Here is a 19,831-nt window from a genome sequence, read left to right as displayed (position 1 = left end):
CACAGTGAAAATTGTTCAAGTAACACAGAGTTTATTAACAAAATATTTATTACATGCATATTGTACTGTGCGTGTGCATACTAAGGGCCAAACATCTGTGCAAATAGCACATACCACCAAAATCACACATTGGCCCATGCCTACTAGACACAAAGGATATCGGTTGTCCAGCTGCTTTTGTATGATGTAGTCTTGTCACGATACCAACATTTTGACTTTGATACAGATAGGAAAGGTAATGGAATATATTATTAGATGACAGAATATATAATTATAATTGAAACGCTATTGAAGTTCATTAATTAATTGTTAATGCAATTATTCTGTTACAGCTACTGAGCTATAATTTATACTATAGCTACTGTCCATCAATATCTTCCTTTTGAATGAAATTGGTTCAGGAGAGAGATGTAGAGGGAGAGAGAGCGAGACACACACACACACACACACACACAGATAGACAGATATTCTCAGTCCCCCCTTCCCTCACGATGTGTTCCCAGTGATGGCTTACTGTGTGCCTGTGTATGGTCCGTGGCGAGGCAGCTAATGTTACTGAGGCGGATAACGTTATATTGACGGCTGATAACGTTAGCAAAGTTAGCACACTCACACTCACACTGTGGGCCAGCCAGTGACTTTGGTGGTGTGTGCTATTGCACAGATGTGTCCCGTTCCCGTTTGCACACACACACACATACACACACACGCACATACACAGTCTGTGTATGTTTTGATAGTTCTTTCTCCTCGTCTCTTTCGCTCAAAATAAAAATGAATGGGCTTCATGGCTGGCTGAATTTTTTTGCGTTGTCTGAATGTATAACCTGCCTATGCCGGTACCGTGACTTTCTTTTCTAGCGCGTACTGTTTATCGTTTCCTTTCTCCCGCATGAAACCAGTCGCGTCACCACAGGAAACTCTACTGTGATTGGAACATTTATGCGCCTTGTGGAATGTGGGACTTGTAGTTTTTGAACGATTAGCAGCGGAGCGAAGAAAGCACTACCTACAGAGTTTGTAATCTTCACTCGTCCCGCACACTATGCGAGTAAATGATTTTTCCGGTTCACAACACACATTTTTAGGGGCAAATGCCAGTGAAATGCTTGCACTGTAGAGCATATATATAATTAGTAAACTGTCTGGGGCTTTTTTTGCCCCCCTTAACTGATTTTCGAGGGCATTTGGTCCATTTTCGAGGGCATTTTGCCCCAAGCCCCCATTAATTTCGAACCCTGCACTCGAGTGTGTATATTGATCCACGCCACAATATATCTCTGGCGGAGGAATTTCCTCGATGCACCGATCGCCACTTCCGGTTTGGCGTGAGTGTAACTCGCCCGACCATCCACCAGGCGGCGGTATTGAGGCGTTGCAATGTCAGAACAGGGTGCAGCTGCAGTCCGGAGGGAGGCTGGATGAATTATGAATGCCATGGCGAAAAAATGAAATATTGATCCCAAAAACGATCTACGCCGTTGTTGGCGTTCAACGCATGGCGGGCAATAACGATTTACGCTGTTCATGGCGCACAATGTCTTAAAGTAGGTGCTACATTGAGTTGTTTATTTAAAGTGAGTGTGTACGTGTGGATGTGTGTGCTGTGAGTGTATTTGATGGTTTGTTACATAGTGTTTGTAGTGGCCGACTGTCACTCCCCGAATGTGCTGACAGGCGTCACGATGCACCCATAATTAGTTCTCTACTCAGTAACACAGTTTGTGATGTAAATATAGAAGAATGTCCCAAGTTGCGGCTGGTACGGTTTACAGGGTTTTATTGTCCAAAGGTGAATGATAGTGAATGAAATGGTTCAATTAGAGCAGTTGTCAGTTGCTCTGTCTATCGGTTCCAAACAGTGAAACAGGTAGGAAAAACGAATCTCTATAACGGGTGCATGAAATTACAGTAATCAGCTAGGTTACTTATAGAGGAGGTGCTATAATGGAGGTGGTGTGCCCCCTAGTGTTCAAACATAAATAACCTCTAGTCTAAACTATATGAATTCTAATATTCTAGCAATACAAATCCACCAAGTCGGTTTCTGCTTCTACAGTGTTATTTTGTTGAGCATCCTGATGGCCTGGGGATAGAATAGTCGGAAATAGGTTTTAAGCCATAAATATTGGATCCGATAAATTCTTTCTATAAAAACTGCATTTAAAATTTGTTGTATGCAAAGAGAAAATGTTTAAATTGTACAATCTTTCAGCAGTCAGTCTGGAATTAATGCATGCATTCAAAAGTGCTGAATAAATGTTTTATGGACCCATAATATTAATATTATTTAAGTATTTGCCTATATTACTACTGTACCTACAGTACATTTTACATTTAGTCATTTAGCTGACGCTTTTATCCAAAGCGACTTACAAGTTCTGTACGACAAGTCGGCAGGAAGGATACAACTCTTTCAGCTGAGTAACAATGATCATCAAACAGTGCTGAGACTTGGGTGCTGCAGTATTGAGTGCATAGACATAAGACATACTGTATTAGTATAGTACAGGGGTCAGCAACCTTTACTATCAAAAGAGCCACTTTCCCCCCCTCCCACAAAATAAAATGCTCAGGGAGCCACACAACCTATTTACCCTTAAAATGAAGATAACTGTGTATACCGTTTTATATATCCCCAAGCATACCCCACATTTAGCATAAAACGCCTGACAATTTCATACCCAAAGTAATTTGCGATTTATTATACTTATAGCACACAGTTTGTTGCATTAATGGAATGATAAAGCAACAAAAAGAAAATTTGACTTTTTATTGCTTTTTTTACCTGTTATAACAAAGGAAAACCTCAAACTCTTATGAAGAGGAGAAAAAATACTGGCTGTGTAGACCTATTTTTAAATAAAACACAGAAGAGGAGACAAAACACTGGTGTCTGTAGACCGACTTTGAAATAAAACCCTGAACTATTCAGGTATATTTGAGTCCTTCCCTTATTTGTGGAACATTTTATAAAATAAAAAGTAGTCTACTTTGAAAAAATACTACCATGTGTAGACCTACTTTGAAATAAAACACAGAAGGAGAAAAAACATTGGCATCTGTAGACCTACTTTGAAATAAAACCCTGAACTATGCAGCTCTATTTGAGTCCTTCCCTTATTTGTGGAAAATCTATAAAATAAAAAGTAAATTTTTCGTTGTTCGCAAATTTCGCACCACATATCAGGCATACAGTTAAGCCTGCATCGTTAGTCGTGAAAGCAAATTAATCTGTCCACGCTGAATTAAACCCTTTATTTTCCTCAGACTTTCCTTTTTTTGGATTTATCCATGGTTACTGGGGGGTCGGAAACTCAAGATTAGCCACTTGCAGATGGCAGGGAGAGGCAGCTGATTGGCTAAAGAGCAGCAGGTTGCCGACCCCTGGTATAGTAGGAGTGCTTGGTAGTATAGGACAGTAAGTACCTACTTTGCTAATATGTCTAGACTACTATGCAGTCAAGACTGTAACTCAAGTTCAACACCGTTTGACGGAACAATCTTACTGACCCTTAGCTGCCAGAGTTGTACCCTTCCTGCTGACTTGTTGTACAGTAGCTTTGGATAAAAGTGTAGGTTTGGCCTATCAATTATCTACATGACAGATTTAATAATACTTTATTTGTATAGCACCATTCATACAAATTGCAGCTCAAAGTGCTTCACAGCAGTAAAATTACATATAAAACGAGTAGTGGTGTAACAATGCATCGATCCTAAGGTGACTATTCAACTGCATCGATTTAAAAATTTAAGAATCGATTATAAAAAAAAAAAAACGTATTTTTTTCCCATCCCAATTTCGTCTCGCCAATTCTCCCCTCCCCTGTCTCGAACGTTGCTAGACTATGCCTCCCACTGGTCGGCTGCAGTGAGGACCAAGCCTTGCATCACGTGTCCCCTCCGGTACACGAGGAGGCAGCTGTTGCATCTTTTCACCTGAACAGCGCAATCTCTCAGTGGCGAGGAGTAACGCGTGGGAGGCTCACGCTGCCCCCGATACTTCCTGATTCTGCTGTACAGGCGCACCAACCGACCTGTAGGAGTCTCTGTCCACAACGTCCAATCCCCACCCACCGGCTTTCCCACCCCTAACACTGCCAATTGTGTTAGTATGAACGACCAGCCAAGCCGGTAGCAACGCCGAGAGCTGGGTTCGATACCAGCATCTCCTGCGTTAGTGGCGAGCGCCTTGCCATGTCTTTTTTATTTGTTGACCTATAGTCCATTCATGCTGAGTGAATCAGTTCCCCCAGCCACATTTGTGTATACATCTTTTTGGGTGGAATTAACTGATAGAAAATTAAGCGAATCGCATCACATCGAATCGTGGTCAAATGAAGATATTTCATGATGCATTGAATCGTTGCCTGAAGAATCGTAATCGAATCGTTGTGGGGTCGAATCGTTACACCCCTAAAAACGAGCATAAAAAAGATGGCAACAAGGTAAGGTAAATCAGTTTTTCATATTAGGATCTAACATCCCAATAGGCCTCTGTTTACGGTTAGATTCAGTTTTAAAATCGGCAGTCATCAAATCACTAGATGTCGCACTAGAACACCAGCATGTCATTTATCCAATCAGGTGCATTCCACGTGGGGAAATGGGAAGTAGGGAGAAACCCTACAATTCTTTTTAATGATAAATGCATAAAAAAAAATGAATTAAAGAGATAAATGAGAACTCTTATTGTGCCGTGTTTCTCTCATTTGGTCTTGTGTTGTAAATGCAGCGCACCCTTCCTTCACAGCACTGCATTCCGTCCCTCCCCCCTCAAGCCCAAACGGTAGTTTCAGCTGGTGTTGAGAGGGAGGAGGGAGCCACAGCGCGTCTCCAGTTATTTAGAAACGTCTTTGGTAACTTGTAGAAGATGACAGAAAGGTAAAGAGAATTCGGTCATCGTTATATGATTATCTCAACTCAATGAATTGTGATTTCAATACCGGTCAAAATAATCGTAATTATAGATAGATAGTGTTGTGTATGTTGTCTATTTACACAACTACATATTCAATAATCACGGAGATGTTGATAGCGTTGAACCCATGGCTTTAATGACGTACCCCAACCCGGCAGTACACTTATACGACCTGTGCGTAACGTAAGCACGCATGACCAGAGGGGCGTATGTAGACTAACGTTAAGTAGTGCCTGTATTAACTCCATACATTACACATCCTCCCCCTTTAGCTTAACGGTAGGCCTATATATAATAACAAAAAATAAACAAAATAATTGATATTATGTTTTCAAACATGTCTGAATACACAACAACATGGCCTTTGGGCTACAGATCAAGTCTCTGAGGCGGTTTACGCTGCCTCTCTGGGTAGCGCCTCACTGGCTCGCTTGAGAGCGGAGAACCAGGCTATGGAGACATCTAGGCCTGCCGTGATAAGCAATAAATCGATTAATTGCCGCGATAATTAAAATTAATGCAATGATTTTGACTGGCGCGATTAATTGCTATTTGCGCGTTTGTTTTAATGAGGCGGAACCAGTGCCCCTTGTCAGTCACTGGCTGCGTTTACATGGACAGTTTATTCCCCTTTTCATTCGGAATTAACGTTAAATCCTATTTAAAGTTATCATGTAAACATCTGAAAATACTTAATTCCGAATGAAAATGGCCATTCCGAAATAAAATCCATTCCGATGTAAGTGGCCGGTTTATTCCGTTTATCATTCCGAATTAAAGCTTTTTCTGTCCATGTAAACGCTTTTTCGGAATTAGTTCCCCCCGGTCTTTCTGCACATGATCGTGCATAGGCTACAGTACACATAGATGATCGCGAACAGGGGCACATATTGTTCCATAGCATACGCCTTCAGTTGATCATGACAAATCCTCTCTTACCTTGACGATTAAAAAGCCTCCATAATTTAGTAAATAAAGCTGTAGCCAGCCAGCTAGTATTGATGCTATACAAAATGCTATCCACAAAATGCTATCCACAAAATAGCTACATAGCTAACCAACTAACAACAATGGTATCCTGAGGTAACGTTAGATACAACGTTTGCTAGTCGAAATGACTGGACACACACAGGGACAAGTTAAACATCAATCAATTAATTTATTCCAACAGGTAGTTTGAGCTGCATGTGAGCCGCGGTCTTTCTCTCCTCTCCTTTGGAAACGAATGATGATACGTTAGCTAGAAAAAGCACAGAACCGGCCGGCAAAAGTGAAGCTGCTAGCAACAGACACTATAATACTTCCGTCTGGGGATTTCAAAATAAAAGAGCGACGTCTAAAAGCACCGTAAATAGGTTTATTTTGTACATTATCTAACGTTAACACGAACCTAAACTAACTTTAGATTAGTTTAGGTTCGTGTATAGATATATATATTAGATATTGTAAAGAATAAACGTATTTACGGTGCTTTTAGACGTCGCTCTTTTATTTTGAAACCCCCCCCCCGGAAGTAAAAATTATGCTTATTTGTCTGCTTGTTATCAATGGGTTGCTACATACGGGGTACAATGTTACATAGGCTGTGCGTCGATGTTGCAGAAGCATAAAGGCCTGCAACACCTTTGCTTTTTCGATGTTGTGGTGCAGTTGCTTTGAAGTTGCTGTAGCATTTAGAGGCCTTTAACGTTAGCAGAATAGACACACCGAGAGTCTGGTTAATGTTGTTTGGTACGCTAGCACAGTAGCTGAGAATACCGGTCGCAGCTGTTTGTTTACTTCTGGTAAACGTAATGACGTTAACATCCTGTTTACGTTTACCCAATCAGAAGCCTTCCCAGCCCCAAACCTTACGATGACTCGAAAACTCCCGATTAGACAGTGACTTTCATGTAAACACCTTGTCGGAATTAAGATTTGACATGTAAACTCGCATGATTTTTTTTTACATCCGAATGATTTGATTCCGAAGTTATAATTCGGAATTAAAAGTCACCATGTAACCGCAGCCACTGTCCGTGTTGGGAGGCGGGCCGCTGGCTTTACTACAGAGCAGAGAGCACAGCACAGGAGCTCCGTGGGGCAACACCACATAGCTTAACTACATTTCTCAATAGTGTTGCTCCTTTTAACCAAGTAGCGTTATTTGTAGTGTAACGTTAGCGTTTTAACGTCGATCATGTCGATCTACTAGTAGCATCAGCAAGCTAACGTTAGCTGGCCCCAGTCCACTAGCAGCATGTCGATCTACCAGCAGCATCAGCAAGCTAACGTTAGCTGGCCCCAGCCCATTAGCAGCATGTCGAAGTAGTAGTAGCATCAGCAAGCTAACGTTAGCTGGCCCCAGCCCATTAGCAGCATGTCGAAGTAGTAGTAGCATCAGCAAGCTAACGTTAGCTGGCCCCAGTCCACCAGCAGCATCAGCAAGCTAGGATAATCACAACAATACTTCCGGTCCGGTCGGTGGGCTTCAAAATAAAAGTCTAAAACACCGGAAAAGACGGAGCGGTAAGCTTCAAAATAAAAGTTTTGGGAAATACATTTCTCAAAAAAAAATTCTCTAACCGGTCGCAATAATATCGCTTATCGCGATATTTTCGGGGGCAATTAATCGCCCAGCAAAATTTGTTATCGTGGCAGGCCTAGAGACATCGCAGGTGGTGAGGTATCAGCACTAGAGCTCCCAGTTTCGGACGGAGCTACGGTGGGTGGTGCTGAGTAAACTGGATTGTCTGAGCAAACTGGATTGTCTATTTCCTGCTCAGGTGAGCCCAGGCCAGGTGGCTTATAGCTTATCCGCAACAGTAAGTGACTTCCGGGGTAGGCCTGATTGGCCCCGACAGGCACGTGACGCGCAACTTTCTCTGCCGCGCGGCACGCTCCGCGGAGCGGAGCGGCAGAGCTTGCGGGATGATGTAACCGTCCAAATCCGCTATGACTTTCATTCGGCGCTTTAGCTCACCTCGCAGAGCAGCGGTCCTGCGATCCTGCGGTCCGTTGTTGACGAGTTCGAATCCCATCGAATTAATTTTTTTTAACGTGATTTTTTTTTTAACGTGTATTCTTTCGCCGGTTAAGGTTAGGCATGGTTAAGGTTAAGGTTAGGCATTGTTTCGGAGTTGGTTAAGGTTAGAACGGTTAAGTTTAGGCGCTGTTAAGGAGCTGGTTAAGGTTAGAGTTTGTGTTAGAGAATGGCAATATTCTTTCTATGGTTAAGGTTAGGCATGGTTAAGGTTAGGCATTGTTTCGGAGTTGGTTAAGGTTAGAACGGTTAAGTTTAGGCGCTGTTAAGGAGCTGGTTAAGGTTAGAGTTTGTGTTAGAGAATGGCAATAGACAGCCTATTTCCGCGCGACAGCTCTCAGCAGCCTCGTTGCGCGTCCTGAGTTTGCCGCGTCACGTGCCTGTCGGGGCCAATCAGGCCTACCCCGGAAGTCACTTACTGTTGCGGAACAGTTACACGCGGCCAGGTGACACACTGCTCTGTACCTGAGTGTCCAGGATTTGGTCAACATGACGTCTCCATAAATCATCTCCCATGTCCACAGTATACATCAGTAGTCCATCACGTGAAGTGATTGTTCCGGTGTTCCACTTGTCCTTCCGATAATCACGAGCGAGAACCGTCTGTCCTACTTTGAAGCTCCTTGTTGGTTTGTCATTAAGATGTTTGAACGGTTTGTCCTCCACATCACGTCGCACATCTGGTTTGAGAAGGTCCATGTGAGACCTTAGGTTTCTTTTGAGAAACAGCATAGCTGGCGTCTGGTTGGTAGTGGCGTGTGTGGCATTACGATATGCAAAGAGGAATTTGTCGATTTTGTGCTGGATCGGTAGATCTTCATTATCCATCGTTTTGATTGCTTTCTTGAATGTCTGCACAAACCTTTCTGCTAAGCCATTCGTGGCTGGATGCTGGTATGGTGCCGATGTGAAGTGCTTGATTCCATTTTTCTTTACAAACATCTGGAATTCATCCGAAACGAACTGGCGTCCATTATCTGTGCATATCTGTTGTGCTAAACTAGGGATGCCCCGATCGATCGGCCACCGATCGTTATCGGCCGATACTCAGTATAAATATGCAATCTGTGAATTCCGATAATTAGTCATATTCGCCGATAGCGGAAACCGATCAAGCGAAGCTCTCACTCGCTGTCTGTCTCAGACACACACAACCTGCAAACTGCCGCTGCTCCTCCTCCCTAGCCCCGCCCGCCCCCGTGTAGAGTTTGTAAACAAAGAGGTGCGGCTCCTCTGCTCGAGTCTGTAGTGCACTGCATTCGACCTGCGCTAACGTTAGCTACCTAGCTATCGTTACTGTTTAAACAAAATTACCCAGTCAACTATTCACGTTTAGTAGGCATTGTCTAACGGTATTTAGCCGGCTAGTACCGATAGCTCCTGATATCAACAAATGATCCAGAAAGTCTAGTAGTTCATGTTCATACCTCAGTTAGCTTGCGTTAGCTGACGTTCGTTTACTGTTCAAAACGAAATGTCCCATTGAACTAAAGTTCTGTCTTAACGTCATCTAGCCGGCTAGCAGTAGCTACAGATAGCTCTTGATATCAATGTCTTATAACATTGATTTAATGCGTATTCGAGCTGAGGGCTTGCTGAATGTGAAATGACCAAAGCACTTAACGTTACCAATGGGGTCCCGCTGCAGCGCCGGAGAATCCTTTTGAGCTGGGCTACTAGAGTACACACAGACAGTGGAGCTGTTTGCAGATAGTGAGCATTTTGACTTGTTGCGTGGTGGCGATGTCTCGCAGTCGCAGATAATACAAGTACAAGTCTAATTATATAATATATATATTTTATAAAAAAAAAAAAAACTTTATATAAAATAATTTTTAATTTCTTTTTAATCAAAAACAATCGGTATCGGTATCGGCCGATATGGATCACGACGATCGGTGATCGGTATCGGTGGCAAAAAACGTGATCGGGGCATCCCTATGCTAAACCATTCCTGGCGAACACAGTCCTCAGCACAGAAATGGTCTTCTCAGATGTAGTTGACTTCATTTTTATCACTTCCGGCCATTTTGAATGCGCATCTACAGCGATCAAGAACATTGAGTCTTTGAATGGTCCTGCAAAATCAATGTGTACTCGCTGCCACAGTGATGATGGCCATTCCCATGGATGTAGAGCAGCCTGTGGTGGTGCATTCTGCATCTTCTGACATCCGGGGCAGCTCTTTGCCATGTCCTCAATTTGCTTATCGATTCCTGGCCACCACATATAACTGCGGCCCAGGCTCTTCATCTTTACGGTTCCCAGGTGTCCTTCATGTAATGCTTCTAACACTCTGGAGCGCAGCTTGGACGGAATCACTACTCGTGAACCACACATCAGCGTTCCCTGGCACACTGACAGTTGCTCTCTCCTCGCTGAGAATGCTGGATATATTGAGTTACCGTGTCGTGGCCACCCCTTCACAGTGATGTCATAGATCTGTGACAGTGTGGGGTCGTTGCGTGTCTCTCTTTGGATGAGAGCGTTGGTCACTGGCAGCTGGTTGACGATTATGGTGTGAAACACCTCTGCTGGGTCGACAGCTGCGGCTGTCTCTGCGGTTTGCAGGGGTAGACGTGACAGTCCGTCAGCATTCCCATGCTGTTTCGTCCCCTTGAACTCGATGTCATACTGATGTGCCCCCAGGAAGAGTGACCACCGCTGTAGCCGCTGCGCCGTCATTATCGGAACGCCTTTCCGGGGATTGAAGATAGATATGAGAGGCTGATGGTCTGTCAGAAGCGTGAACTTTTGACCATACAGGTAGTGGTTAAACTTCTTGACCCCCCATACGAGACTGAGGGCCTCTCGGTCAATTTGAGCGTAGTTGCGCTCAGCTTTAGTTAATGATCTTGAGGCGAAGGCTATTGGCTTCTCTGAGCCATCTGGAAATTTATGTGATAGCACCGCTCCAATGCCATAAGGTGAGGCATCGCATGCTAATTTAATGGGTAAAGATGGATAGAAGTGAGCGAGCACCTGTTCTGACGTGATGAGACTCTTAGACTCCTGAAAAGCCTTCGTGCAGCTGTCAGTCCACTTCCAGTGTGTTCCTGCCTGCAGCAGTGTGTTCAGAGGGTGCAGCACAGTTTATAGATTGGGTAAAAACTTGTGGTAGTAGTTTACAAGTCCAAGGTAAGAACGGAGCTGAGACACATTCTCTGGTGGTGGTGCTTTAAGCACAGCTTCAATCTTGTCCTGAGATTTGTGTAGGCCGTTCTTGTTGATCACATGTCCGCAGTAGGATATTTCCTTTTTGAAAAACTCACATTTTGGTTGGTTAGCTCGAAGTCCATATTCCCGCAGCTAGGGCTGGGCGATATGACGATATTATATAAATATCGGGTACAGTTCATTAACGATACACTTTTTTAACGTATCGTGGATATCGTGATGTTTTGCCCAAGAGGATTGTGTCGCGTCAATCTGGTCCACCCCGTTCAAACTTTTGAACAACGCCGCTCCCACACACACACTACTGCATCAAAGTTAGTTAGTACTTATGATTAACAAAGGCATTCGTTTTGTGGCATCAACATTATATAGTTACACGTTATATAGTTACACATCAGCGTATTTACCCAAACATAGCAACGTCCGACGACGACATAGATAGCAAGCGTTACTGTTCATATCTCAGTCCGTGCCGAGTTGTGCGTGCCCATTCTGCGGTCTGTTAATAAAGTTTTCAATCAGACAGATGTATGGAAAGGCTTTTATTATAACATTTGTTGCAGTAAAATCATTATGCCTCGTTGTCATGCTGCGGTGCGCTAGTAATCACTCGTCGGCTGCGGTGAGCTGTTGTTGTTGTCGTTGAGCTGAGCTCTCGTTAAAATCAAGGAGGGCATTCAGGAAGTAAAAAAAGAATAGCGCTGCTTGCCGATTGGTGCTAAGAACAGCAGGGCGGGTACAAGCGGTGTGACGTAATTGGCAGACTCGACTGTCAATCAAAATTATTCGTTGCCGGCTGAATGATTGAATGAATGAACGTTATTAACGATTGCAGAATGGGTACAATACAGTACAGCTCAATACAACAACAGTGGACTGACTGGAGGATGAAGACCAGAAAAAGACTTTCGGCTTTTTTACATAAGGGTCCTCCATTTTCAATTCATCAAAACATTTAGAGACATACAAATATACAGTAGTTTCATAAAAATGCTAAAATCCTATTGATTGATTTAAAACTTTATTAACATATTGCAGAATGGGTACAGTACAGCTCAATACATACAATTGTTAAGGGGATGCAGACCAGCGAAAGACTTTTGTCTTGTTTACATCAGGGTCCCCCATTTTCAATTCATCATATTTCATATCTAAATCATATAATATCTCATTGCTAAATATATGCAATATATAATCTAATAATCCAATAATCTAAATCTAATATATAATATAAAAATGCTAAATGCATGGGGATTTTATTTTGTCTTTAATGTTAGCTTGCAAACTCGAATACTGTCTTGGTAAGCCTCATAATGAATTGTTTGGGGAAAAAAAGAAAAACATCGTGATGCGTATCGTGTATCGCCGAAAGGTCAGAAAATATCGTGATATCATATTTGGGCCATATCGCCCAGCCCTGGCCGCAGCCTTGTGAGCACCTGTTCCAGGTTTGATAGATGCTCCTGATCATCCTTGCCGGTAACAAGCATGTCGTCAAGGTAACACTGTGTACCTGGGACTCCTTGTAGTACCTGGTCCATTGTCCTCTGCCAGATAGCTGGGGCTGAAGCTATACCAAACACAAGGCGGTTGTATTGGTAAAGGCCTTTGTGTGTGTTGATAGTCGGATACGGCTTTGATGAATCCTCAACCTCCATCTGCAGGTACGCTTGAGCCAGGTCAATTTCAGTGAAACGTTCCCCTCCTGACAGGGAGGCAAAGATGTCCTCTATACGGGGCAGAGGATACTGTACGGTGTGGAGCACTGCATTTACAGTTACTTTAAAGTCCCCACAAATGCGCACTTTACTTTGACTTCCTGGCTTTGTGTCTATGTTTTTCTTCATTACTGGGACTATGGGCGTCGCCCATTCACTCCACTCCACCTTGGACAGCACTCCTGTCTGTTCCAAGCTTTTCAACTCCGCTTCTACTGCGGGGCGGATTGCATAAGCCACGGGCCGGGCTTTATGAAATTTCGGGCTTGCATTCTCCTCTATCTCAATCTTTGCCTTTATACCTTTTAGTGTTCCCAGTTCCTTCCCGAACACTTCATGTGCTTCTGGCCTCTGCGAGTATCCTTGACGGTCTCCCAGACCTGGCGTTCTTCTCATCTCCTGCTGACTCACACAAAGATTTAACAGCATGCCAGTCCAGTTTAATTTTTCTGAGCCACTCACGGCCAAACAGCGGAGGACCCCCATTTGGTATAACATACATGTCCAGCTCCTTAGTTTTGTCTTTGTATTTCACTGTGACCCGTATTCTCCCTTTTGGAGCCACACTTTCTCCGGTGTAAGTCTTCAGCAACACCTTTGTAATTTTCAGAGCTATCTGTGGATACAGTCTTTTGTAGTCATTCTCAGAAATTACTGATAAGGCGGAGCCTGTGTCCAACTCCATTTTGAGTCTCGCTCCTGCCACTTCTGGAGTGATCCATATTATTTTCCGTGCATTTGTCTCTTTCATGCGATGCAGCTCTAGACATCCTAAGTCACTGCTCTCTGAATCACTTTCATGTTCATCTGAACTCTCTTCAGTCACTCTATGCAGCTTTTTGTATTTCCCTTTGGGTGCTGCTTTCCTGCCACCTTGTGTTTTGTCGGAGTACTGTTTTTTTCCTGATTTGCACACACTCTCAATGTGGCCTTGCTTTTGACATTTTCTACACTCTTTGTCTTTGAACCAACATTCATCTGGATCGTGTGATGTCTTGCCACAACGATAATATTGCTTTCCTGGTTTCAGTGACATTTTATTGGTTTCATACTCTAACCCCTTTTGTTGTATTTCTGATGCTCCCCTTGCTGCAGTTTCCATAGATATTGCTATGTTGAGCGCCTTTTTATAATCAAGGTCTTTCTCTGACAGTAGTTTCCTTTGTGTGGCTCATTATGCATACCACAAACTAGTCTGTCCCTCAACGCATCATTTAGGCCTAGTCTGAAATCAGTGTTCTGACAATCTGCGTAGCACGGCAACATATTCAGATATGCTTTCCCCTTTGTCCTGATTTCGCTTGTGAAATTTGAATCTCTCGGCAATTACCAATGGTTTGGGGCTCAAGTGGTTTTGAAGAGTATCCTGAATTTCTTTGAATGTCATCTCCGCGGGCTTCACAGGTGCTAGCAAATTGCGCAGCAGTCCGTAAGTCTTTGCGCCCATCACACTCGACAGAACAACAGCCTTTTGTTCATCGCCGATAAGATTCGCCTGGCAATAAAGCTCCACTCTTTCAACATAACATGTCCAGTCTTCAATACTGCTATCAAATGCAGCCAAAGTGCCAATCAACGACATCTTTTTTTCCATTCAGTCCCAAGATTACTCCTGTCAACCTTTTCCACCCGACTCACGTGAACCTCAAGTTATTCTTTCTCCGTGACCGGTGGCCTCCTCCGGTGGTTCCATGAATGAAAAAAAACGTAGGTACTTTTAATCTCGTCGCCAATTTGTCGTGTATGTTGTCTATTTACACAACTACATATTCAATAATCACGGAGATGTTGATAGCGTTGAACCCATGGCTTTAATGACGTACCCCAACCCGGCAGTACACTTATACGACCTGTGCGTAACGTAAGCACGCATGACCAGAGGGGCGTATGTAGACAACGTTAAGTAGTCCCTGTATTAACTCCATACATTACAGATAGGTTATGATTTTTGACATAATCGAGCAGCCTTGTAGTATGTATAATTCTTCTGCAGTGTTCAGTAATGTTAAGTGTCCTTCGTCTGGTTGTAGAAAGAGCTTCACATCCATTCGACCTCTTCAGCCTTTATCCTATTTTCACACTAGCGCTAGTCTCCCTATGCTTTCTCTTTTATACACTTTTTCTCCTTTTCTATTTTTCTCCCATCCCAATTTCGTGTTTTCCAATTCTTCCCTCCCCTGTCTTGAACGTTGCTCGACTATGCCCCCCACTGGTCGGTTGTAGGGAGGATAGAAGCCTTGCATCACGTGTCTCCTCCGGTACACAAGGAGGCAGCCTGTCGCATCTTTTCACCTGCCAGCGCGGACTCTCAGTAGCGAGGTGTAACGCATGGGAGGCTCACACTACCCCCGCTACTTCCTGTCTCTGCTGTGCAGGCGTCCCCCAACCGACCTGTAGGAGTCGCTGTCCACAACGTCCAAATCCCCACCCATCGACTTCCACCCTCTAACTCTGCCAATTGAGTTAGTATGACGGCTGGCACAAGCCGGAGGCAATGCTTACACCCGGATTCGAGACCGCAGTCTCTTGCATTGGTGACAAGCGCAATCTCCGCTGCGCCACCCAGCCGCCCTCTATGCTTTCTCTTTTGTTCTTGGCTCAGTTATCAGTTAATTCCCCAAAAAAATTTTAATACACAAATGTGGCTGGGGGAACTGATTCACTCAGCATGAATGGACTATAGGTAAATAAAAACAATACACACAAAAAAAATAACGTACTTTTTTCTTCACTTTTTTTTTTTAATTTCTATTAATTTCTATTATCGATTCCAACATTTTCAAATCGATGCAGTTGAATCGATGCATTTCGATTAATTGATGCATCGTTACACCCCTACTCTATTCTATTAAAATCTTTTCAAACATGTTCTTATGTACCCCAGTTGCTATTGCATGTACATATTTGTGTTTTATACATACCAACTATTTCGCCTGATTTATTCTCCACCCATCGATCATCCATAGCAACACTACTATCACGGACATCCAAGAAGGGGGATCCCCCCTCGAATGGCCCTTCTAAGGTTTCTCTCCTCCTCATTGCCTGTGGTGCTTTTTTCCTATTGCTAGGTTTTTAGTGGGGTTTCGCTGGGGTATGTCTGGGAGTGTTGTTTTGGATTTCATGATGGGTTTTCTGTTCTTGATTTATTGTGATGTTTCTTCTTGACTTGTTTAAAGAAGACTTGTCCGGCCCATGGGGACATTAATGTGTGATTGCGGGGTTTACAAATTAAATTGATCCAGTGCCGCTGGAGAAGATGGTGTCTCTGGCAGGAGGACTAACGGTGTGTTTTGGTGTTTAGGCATCGCCTCCAACCACACTGACGACTTCCCCTACAGCTGGTCAGCCCCCCCCTACCACCCGCCCTCCTTCCAGTATGAAAAACAGAAGGTAAGAACCTTAGCAAGTGAGTCCAGTGATAGGTTTATGACGACGATCATAAAAATCTGAGTTTCTCATGATCTTAGAACTATAAATCGTCTGCTTGTGTCATCCGGAGAGACCCCCACCCTGAACATGACGTCATGGCTGCCGTGTGAATATGGTCTATAGGTCGTTTGTCGGTGATGTCACTGCATTGCTTGAATGGCATGAAGTGCAGATGGGGTGCAGGCAGTGATCACAGCAACACACATGCATACATACACACATATACATACATGTAGTATGATGGATGGTGGTAAGACGGTAGGGATGGGCATGAGTAATGTTTTCCCAGATTGAGTACTTGCATGAATTACTCGAGTAGTGCTTGAGTACTTGTTTAGGGAAATACATTTTTAGAAGTCAAGTCAGCTTTATTTATATATACTTTTTTTTTTGCCTTTATTTAAACTGTTAAAATCACATTGAGGCCGAGGTCTCATTTACAAGTACGACCTGTTCAGACAGCAGCTCATACAACAGGTACACATGTAAACCGCAACGGTACACTCATCAGTCAATACATAAATAAATTACAACATAAAGTGCTAAAGAGGGGGTGGAGAGAAATGTTGCCTTAAAAACAAGAGCAGAGCATAGAAGCTCTCTCCAAGACACCCAACATTAATTTAAAACTCGCTAGGGGGACTAAGCTGGCCAGCTTCAGCCTCTGCTGTAGCGTGTTCCAGTTGGAGGGGCCAGAGTAGGAGAACGCCTTCTTATCACGCTCGGTACGGACTGGGGGGATGGAATAGGTGATGATATTCTGAATACGTAAGCTATATATATCTGGTCTGTTTGCAAAGTAGATGGACCGATAAGTAAGTGGGAAGCAGACCTAGGATGGATTTGTAAATGAAAGTATGCCAGTGCAAGGTTCTGCGCATGGAGAGAGATGACCATTTGACCAAGGAATACAGCAAACGGTGATGTGTAAGGCGTTTACAGCCAGTAATAAATCTCAGCACGCCATGATAAACGGCATCCAACAGATGGAGACTATTAGCAGACACATTCATATACAGTATATCACCATAATCCAGAAACGGCAAGAAGGTGGCAGCGACCAATCGTCTCTTTGCATTAAAGGAGAAACGAGATTTGTTTTAAAAAAATAAGCCCAATTTCAACTTTAAAGGGGACATGCATTATAAATGGCTTTTTTCTGTGTTTAGCATGGTTTTATAGTAATACGGGTTAGTATCAATGGGTCTGTGTCTCTAATTACCATATTGGCACCTTCTTAAAATAACATGGCTTTTGTTTTATCTGCATTTTAACACAAGTTTGAGATGATGAATACTGAATGACTGTAAATACCGATTTTTATTATGCACAGCAATATACACTATGCTTGATGCGCATTGCCACTCAAAACGGTCTGTTACCATTTGTAATAATTAATAATAGAATAATAATAGATTCTATTTGTAATGCGCTTTACAGTTGCGGGGCAAATCTCAAAGCGCTACAGTTAAAAGAACTTAAAAACTAGCGAGAATAAAGGAAAGAGAATATAAAAATAGGCAAGACTAAACATAGAATAACATAGAGAAACATAGAATAAATAAAACTGATAAAAGAAATTGGTAAAAGAACATAAAATGTGTGGAGCAAAAAATTTGATAAAAAATCAACAGAAGGCTCTACTAAAGGTGAGTTGAGGCCTTTCTTGAAAGCATCCACAGTCTGTGGTGCTCTCAGGTGGTCAGGGAGAGCATTCCACAGACTGGGAGCGGAAGAGCAAAAAGCCCGATCTCCCATAGTGCAGAGATTGGTCCTTGGGCGCTGGAGGAGGTTTGCCTGGCCAGAGCGGAGATGTCGAGAGGAGGAGTGAGGGGTGATGAGTTCTTTGAGGTATAGGGGGGCGTTTACGTAGAGGCATTTGTGGGTGAGCAGGGAGACTTTGAACTCAGTCCTGAGTGAGACAGGGAGCCAGTGAAGGGACTTGAGGATGGGAGTGATGTGGTGGTATTTCCGCACTCATCAGGATCCTAGCAGCGCTGTTTTGGATACATTGTAGCCTTTGGATGTTCTTGCTAGGGATCCCGATGAGGAGTGCGTTGCAGTAATCCAGCCTGGATGAAACAAAGGCGTGGATGAGCTTTTCGGCATCTGACAGAGTGAGCGAGGGGCGAAGTTTGGCGATGTTCCTAAGGCGTTTCCTAATTACATTACCTCCACTCTGTCTGCAGCAGGTCTCTCCGCTCATGGAACAGCATATTTCTTCTGTATATAAAGTCTATGAACGTTGCGTAAAGTGGGCGACAATTTGGAAATGCACAAACGCGAACGGCTGTTTTTATCTTTTAGATCAGGGGTGGCCAACCAGTCAGAGACTAAGGGCCACACAAATTACTGTGGTACCACAAAGAAGAGCCACACCATATACCGGCGTTTCTCAACCTTCTTTTTCAGTCACGGCACCCCTCATGTGTTTATAGGTCTCACCCTCTGGCCTCTGAAGTTGCTAATGTCTTTTTTATTTGGGCCTCACAGGGTTAAAAGTACCCTGTGAGACCCACGGTTGCAAAATTACAAAATCACTTTTAGCCATTAAAAAAAAAAAAAAAAAAAAAAGTCTGTAAATGTTTATTTAAAAAATGTTAAGCACATGTATAGTCAATTGGTCCTGTTGTTCAGCTTCACAATGCTATTGGATAGTAAATGTGTTTTATGTCTCACCCTCTGGCCTCTGAAGTTGCTAATGTCTTTTTAATTTGGGCCTCACAGGTTAACCTCTTAAGCCCGAGATATACAGTAAAAGTGTATATTTTCAGCATTACGTTTGTTTACCAATGATTTTAACTGTTATAGTGAAATATAAGATTATAGAAATCTCAGGGCATTGAGTCGGAAAACGGCGCATATTGACAGGAGTAAGTGGAGCAGCCAAAAGTGAGTAGAGCAGCCAAAAGTGAGTAGTCTTTTGAAGGAAGAGACTCGGGGCTTTCGAATTTCGAAAAACTACCCTACCCAGCTTCTGGATTTACTTTTTTATCTCTTATTTTTTTGGGATTATCTCCCACAAACCTGAACGTTATTGCCATAAAACAGAACGCAGTTAGGAAACTTTCTGTGAACGTCTAGCAAAAAAACGGTGTTGCAATATGATGAGTGAATGAGTGACATACATTTATTTTTATTTTTATTATTATGGATGGAAGAGCCACACATTGACGGGCAAAGAGCCACATGCGGCTCGCGAGCCACGGGTTGGCCACCCCTGTTTTAGATCATGCTAAGCTAGCTGTATTCCAATGAAACAAACTTTTCGCGATACTAGCAACAACTTTCACCTCGCGGGATTTCGGAGTGATTTCTGTTTCAGTGGCACAAACGAGCACTTTTGGTGGTAACCAAACATTTTTTTATAAATAAAAATCCAACGCCCTCAAAAACCACTCCAGTTCAGTTGAAACCGCGAGCAATCGATTGTTTTTATCTTTTTATTTTCAGATTTAATTATATTGTTTACACTATTTTATTCTTATATTTATATATTCAGATACAATTTTATTGCCTATATTTATGTCTTTCTACTATTTCCCTGTACTTCCCCTC

At 43.0% G+C, this 19,831-nt stretch overlaps 1 protein-coding gene across 2 annotated transcripts in view; it reads left to right on the top strand.

Annotated features, from left to right (window-relative positions):
* Positions 1 to 19,831, top strand: part of ids (iduronate 2-sulfatase) — a 70,429-nt gene that overhangs the window by 11,921 nt on the left and 38,677 nt on the right. For both annotated transcript variants that reach the window (XR_014620610.1, XM_084331219.1), the window contains exon 4: positions 16,146 to 16,234. Coding sequence is in view for 1 of the 2 variants with exons in the window: in XM_084331219.1 (XP_084187345.1) it covers positions 16,146 to 16,234 (89 nt within the window). In the remaining variant the exon portion in view is untranslated. The remainder of the gene's footprint in view (positions 1 to 16,145; positions 16,235 to 19,831) is intronic.

The sequence above is a fragment of the Notolepis coatsorum genome (assembly GCF_963971535.1).
Source record: "Notolepis coatsorum genome assembly, chromosome: 16".
Classification (NCBI taxonomy): domain Eukaryota; kingdom Metazoa; phylum Chordata; class Actinopteri; order Aulopiformes; family Paralepididae; genus Notolepis; species Notolepis coatsorum.
Note: the sequence above shows the minus strand (reverse complement) of the source record. Positions and strands in the feature narration are given on the sequence as shown.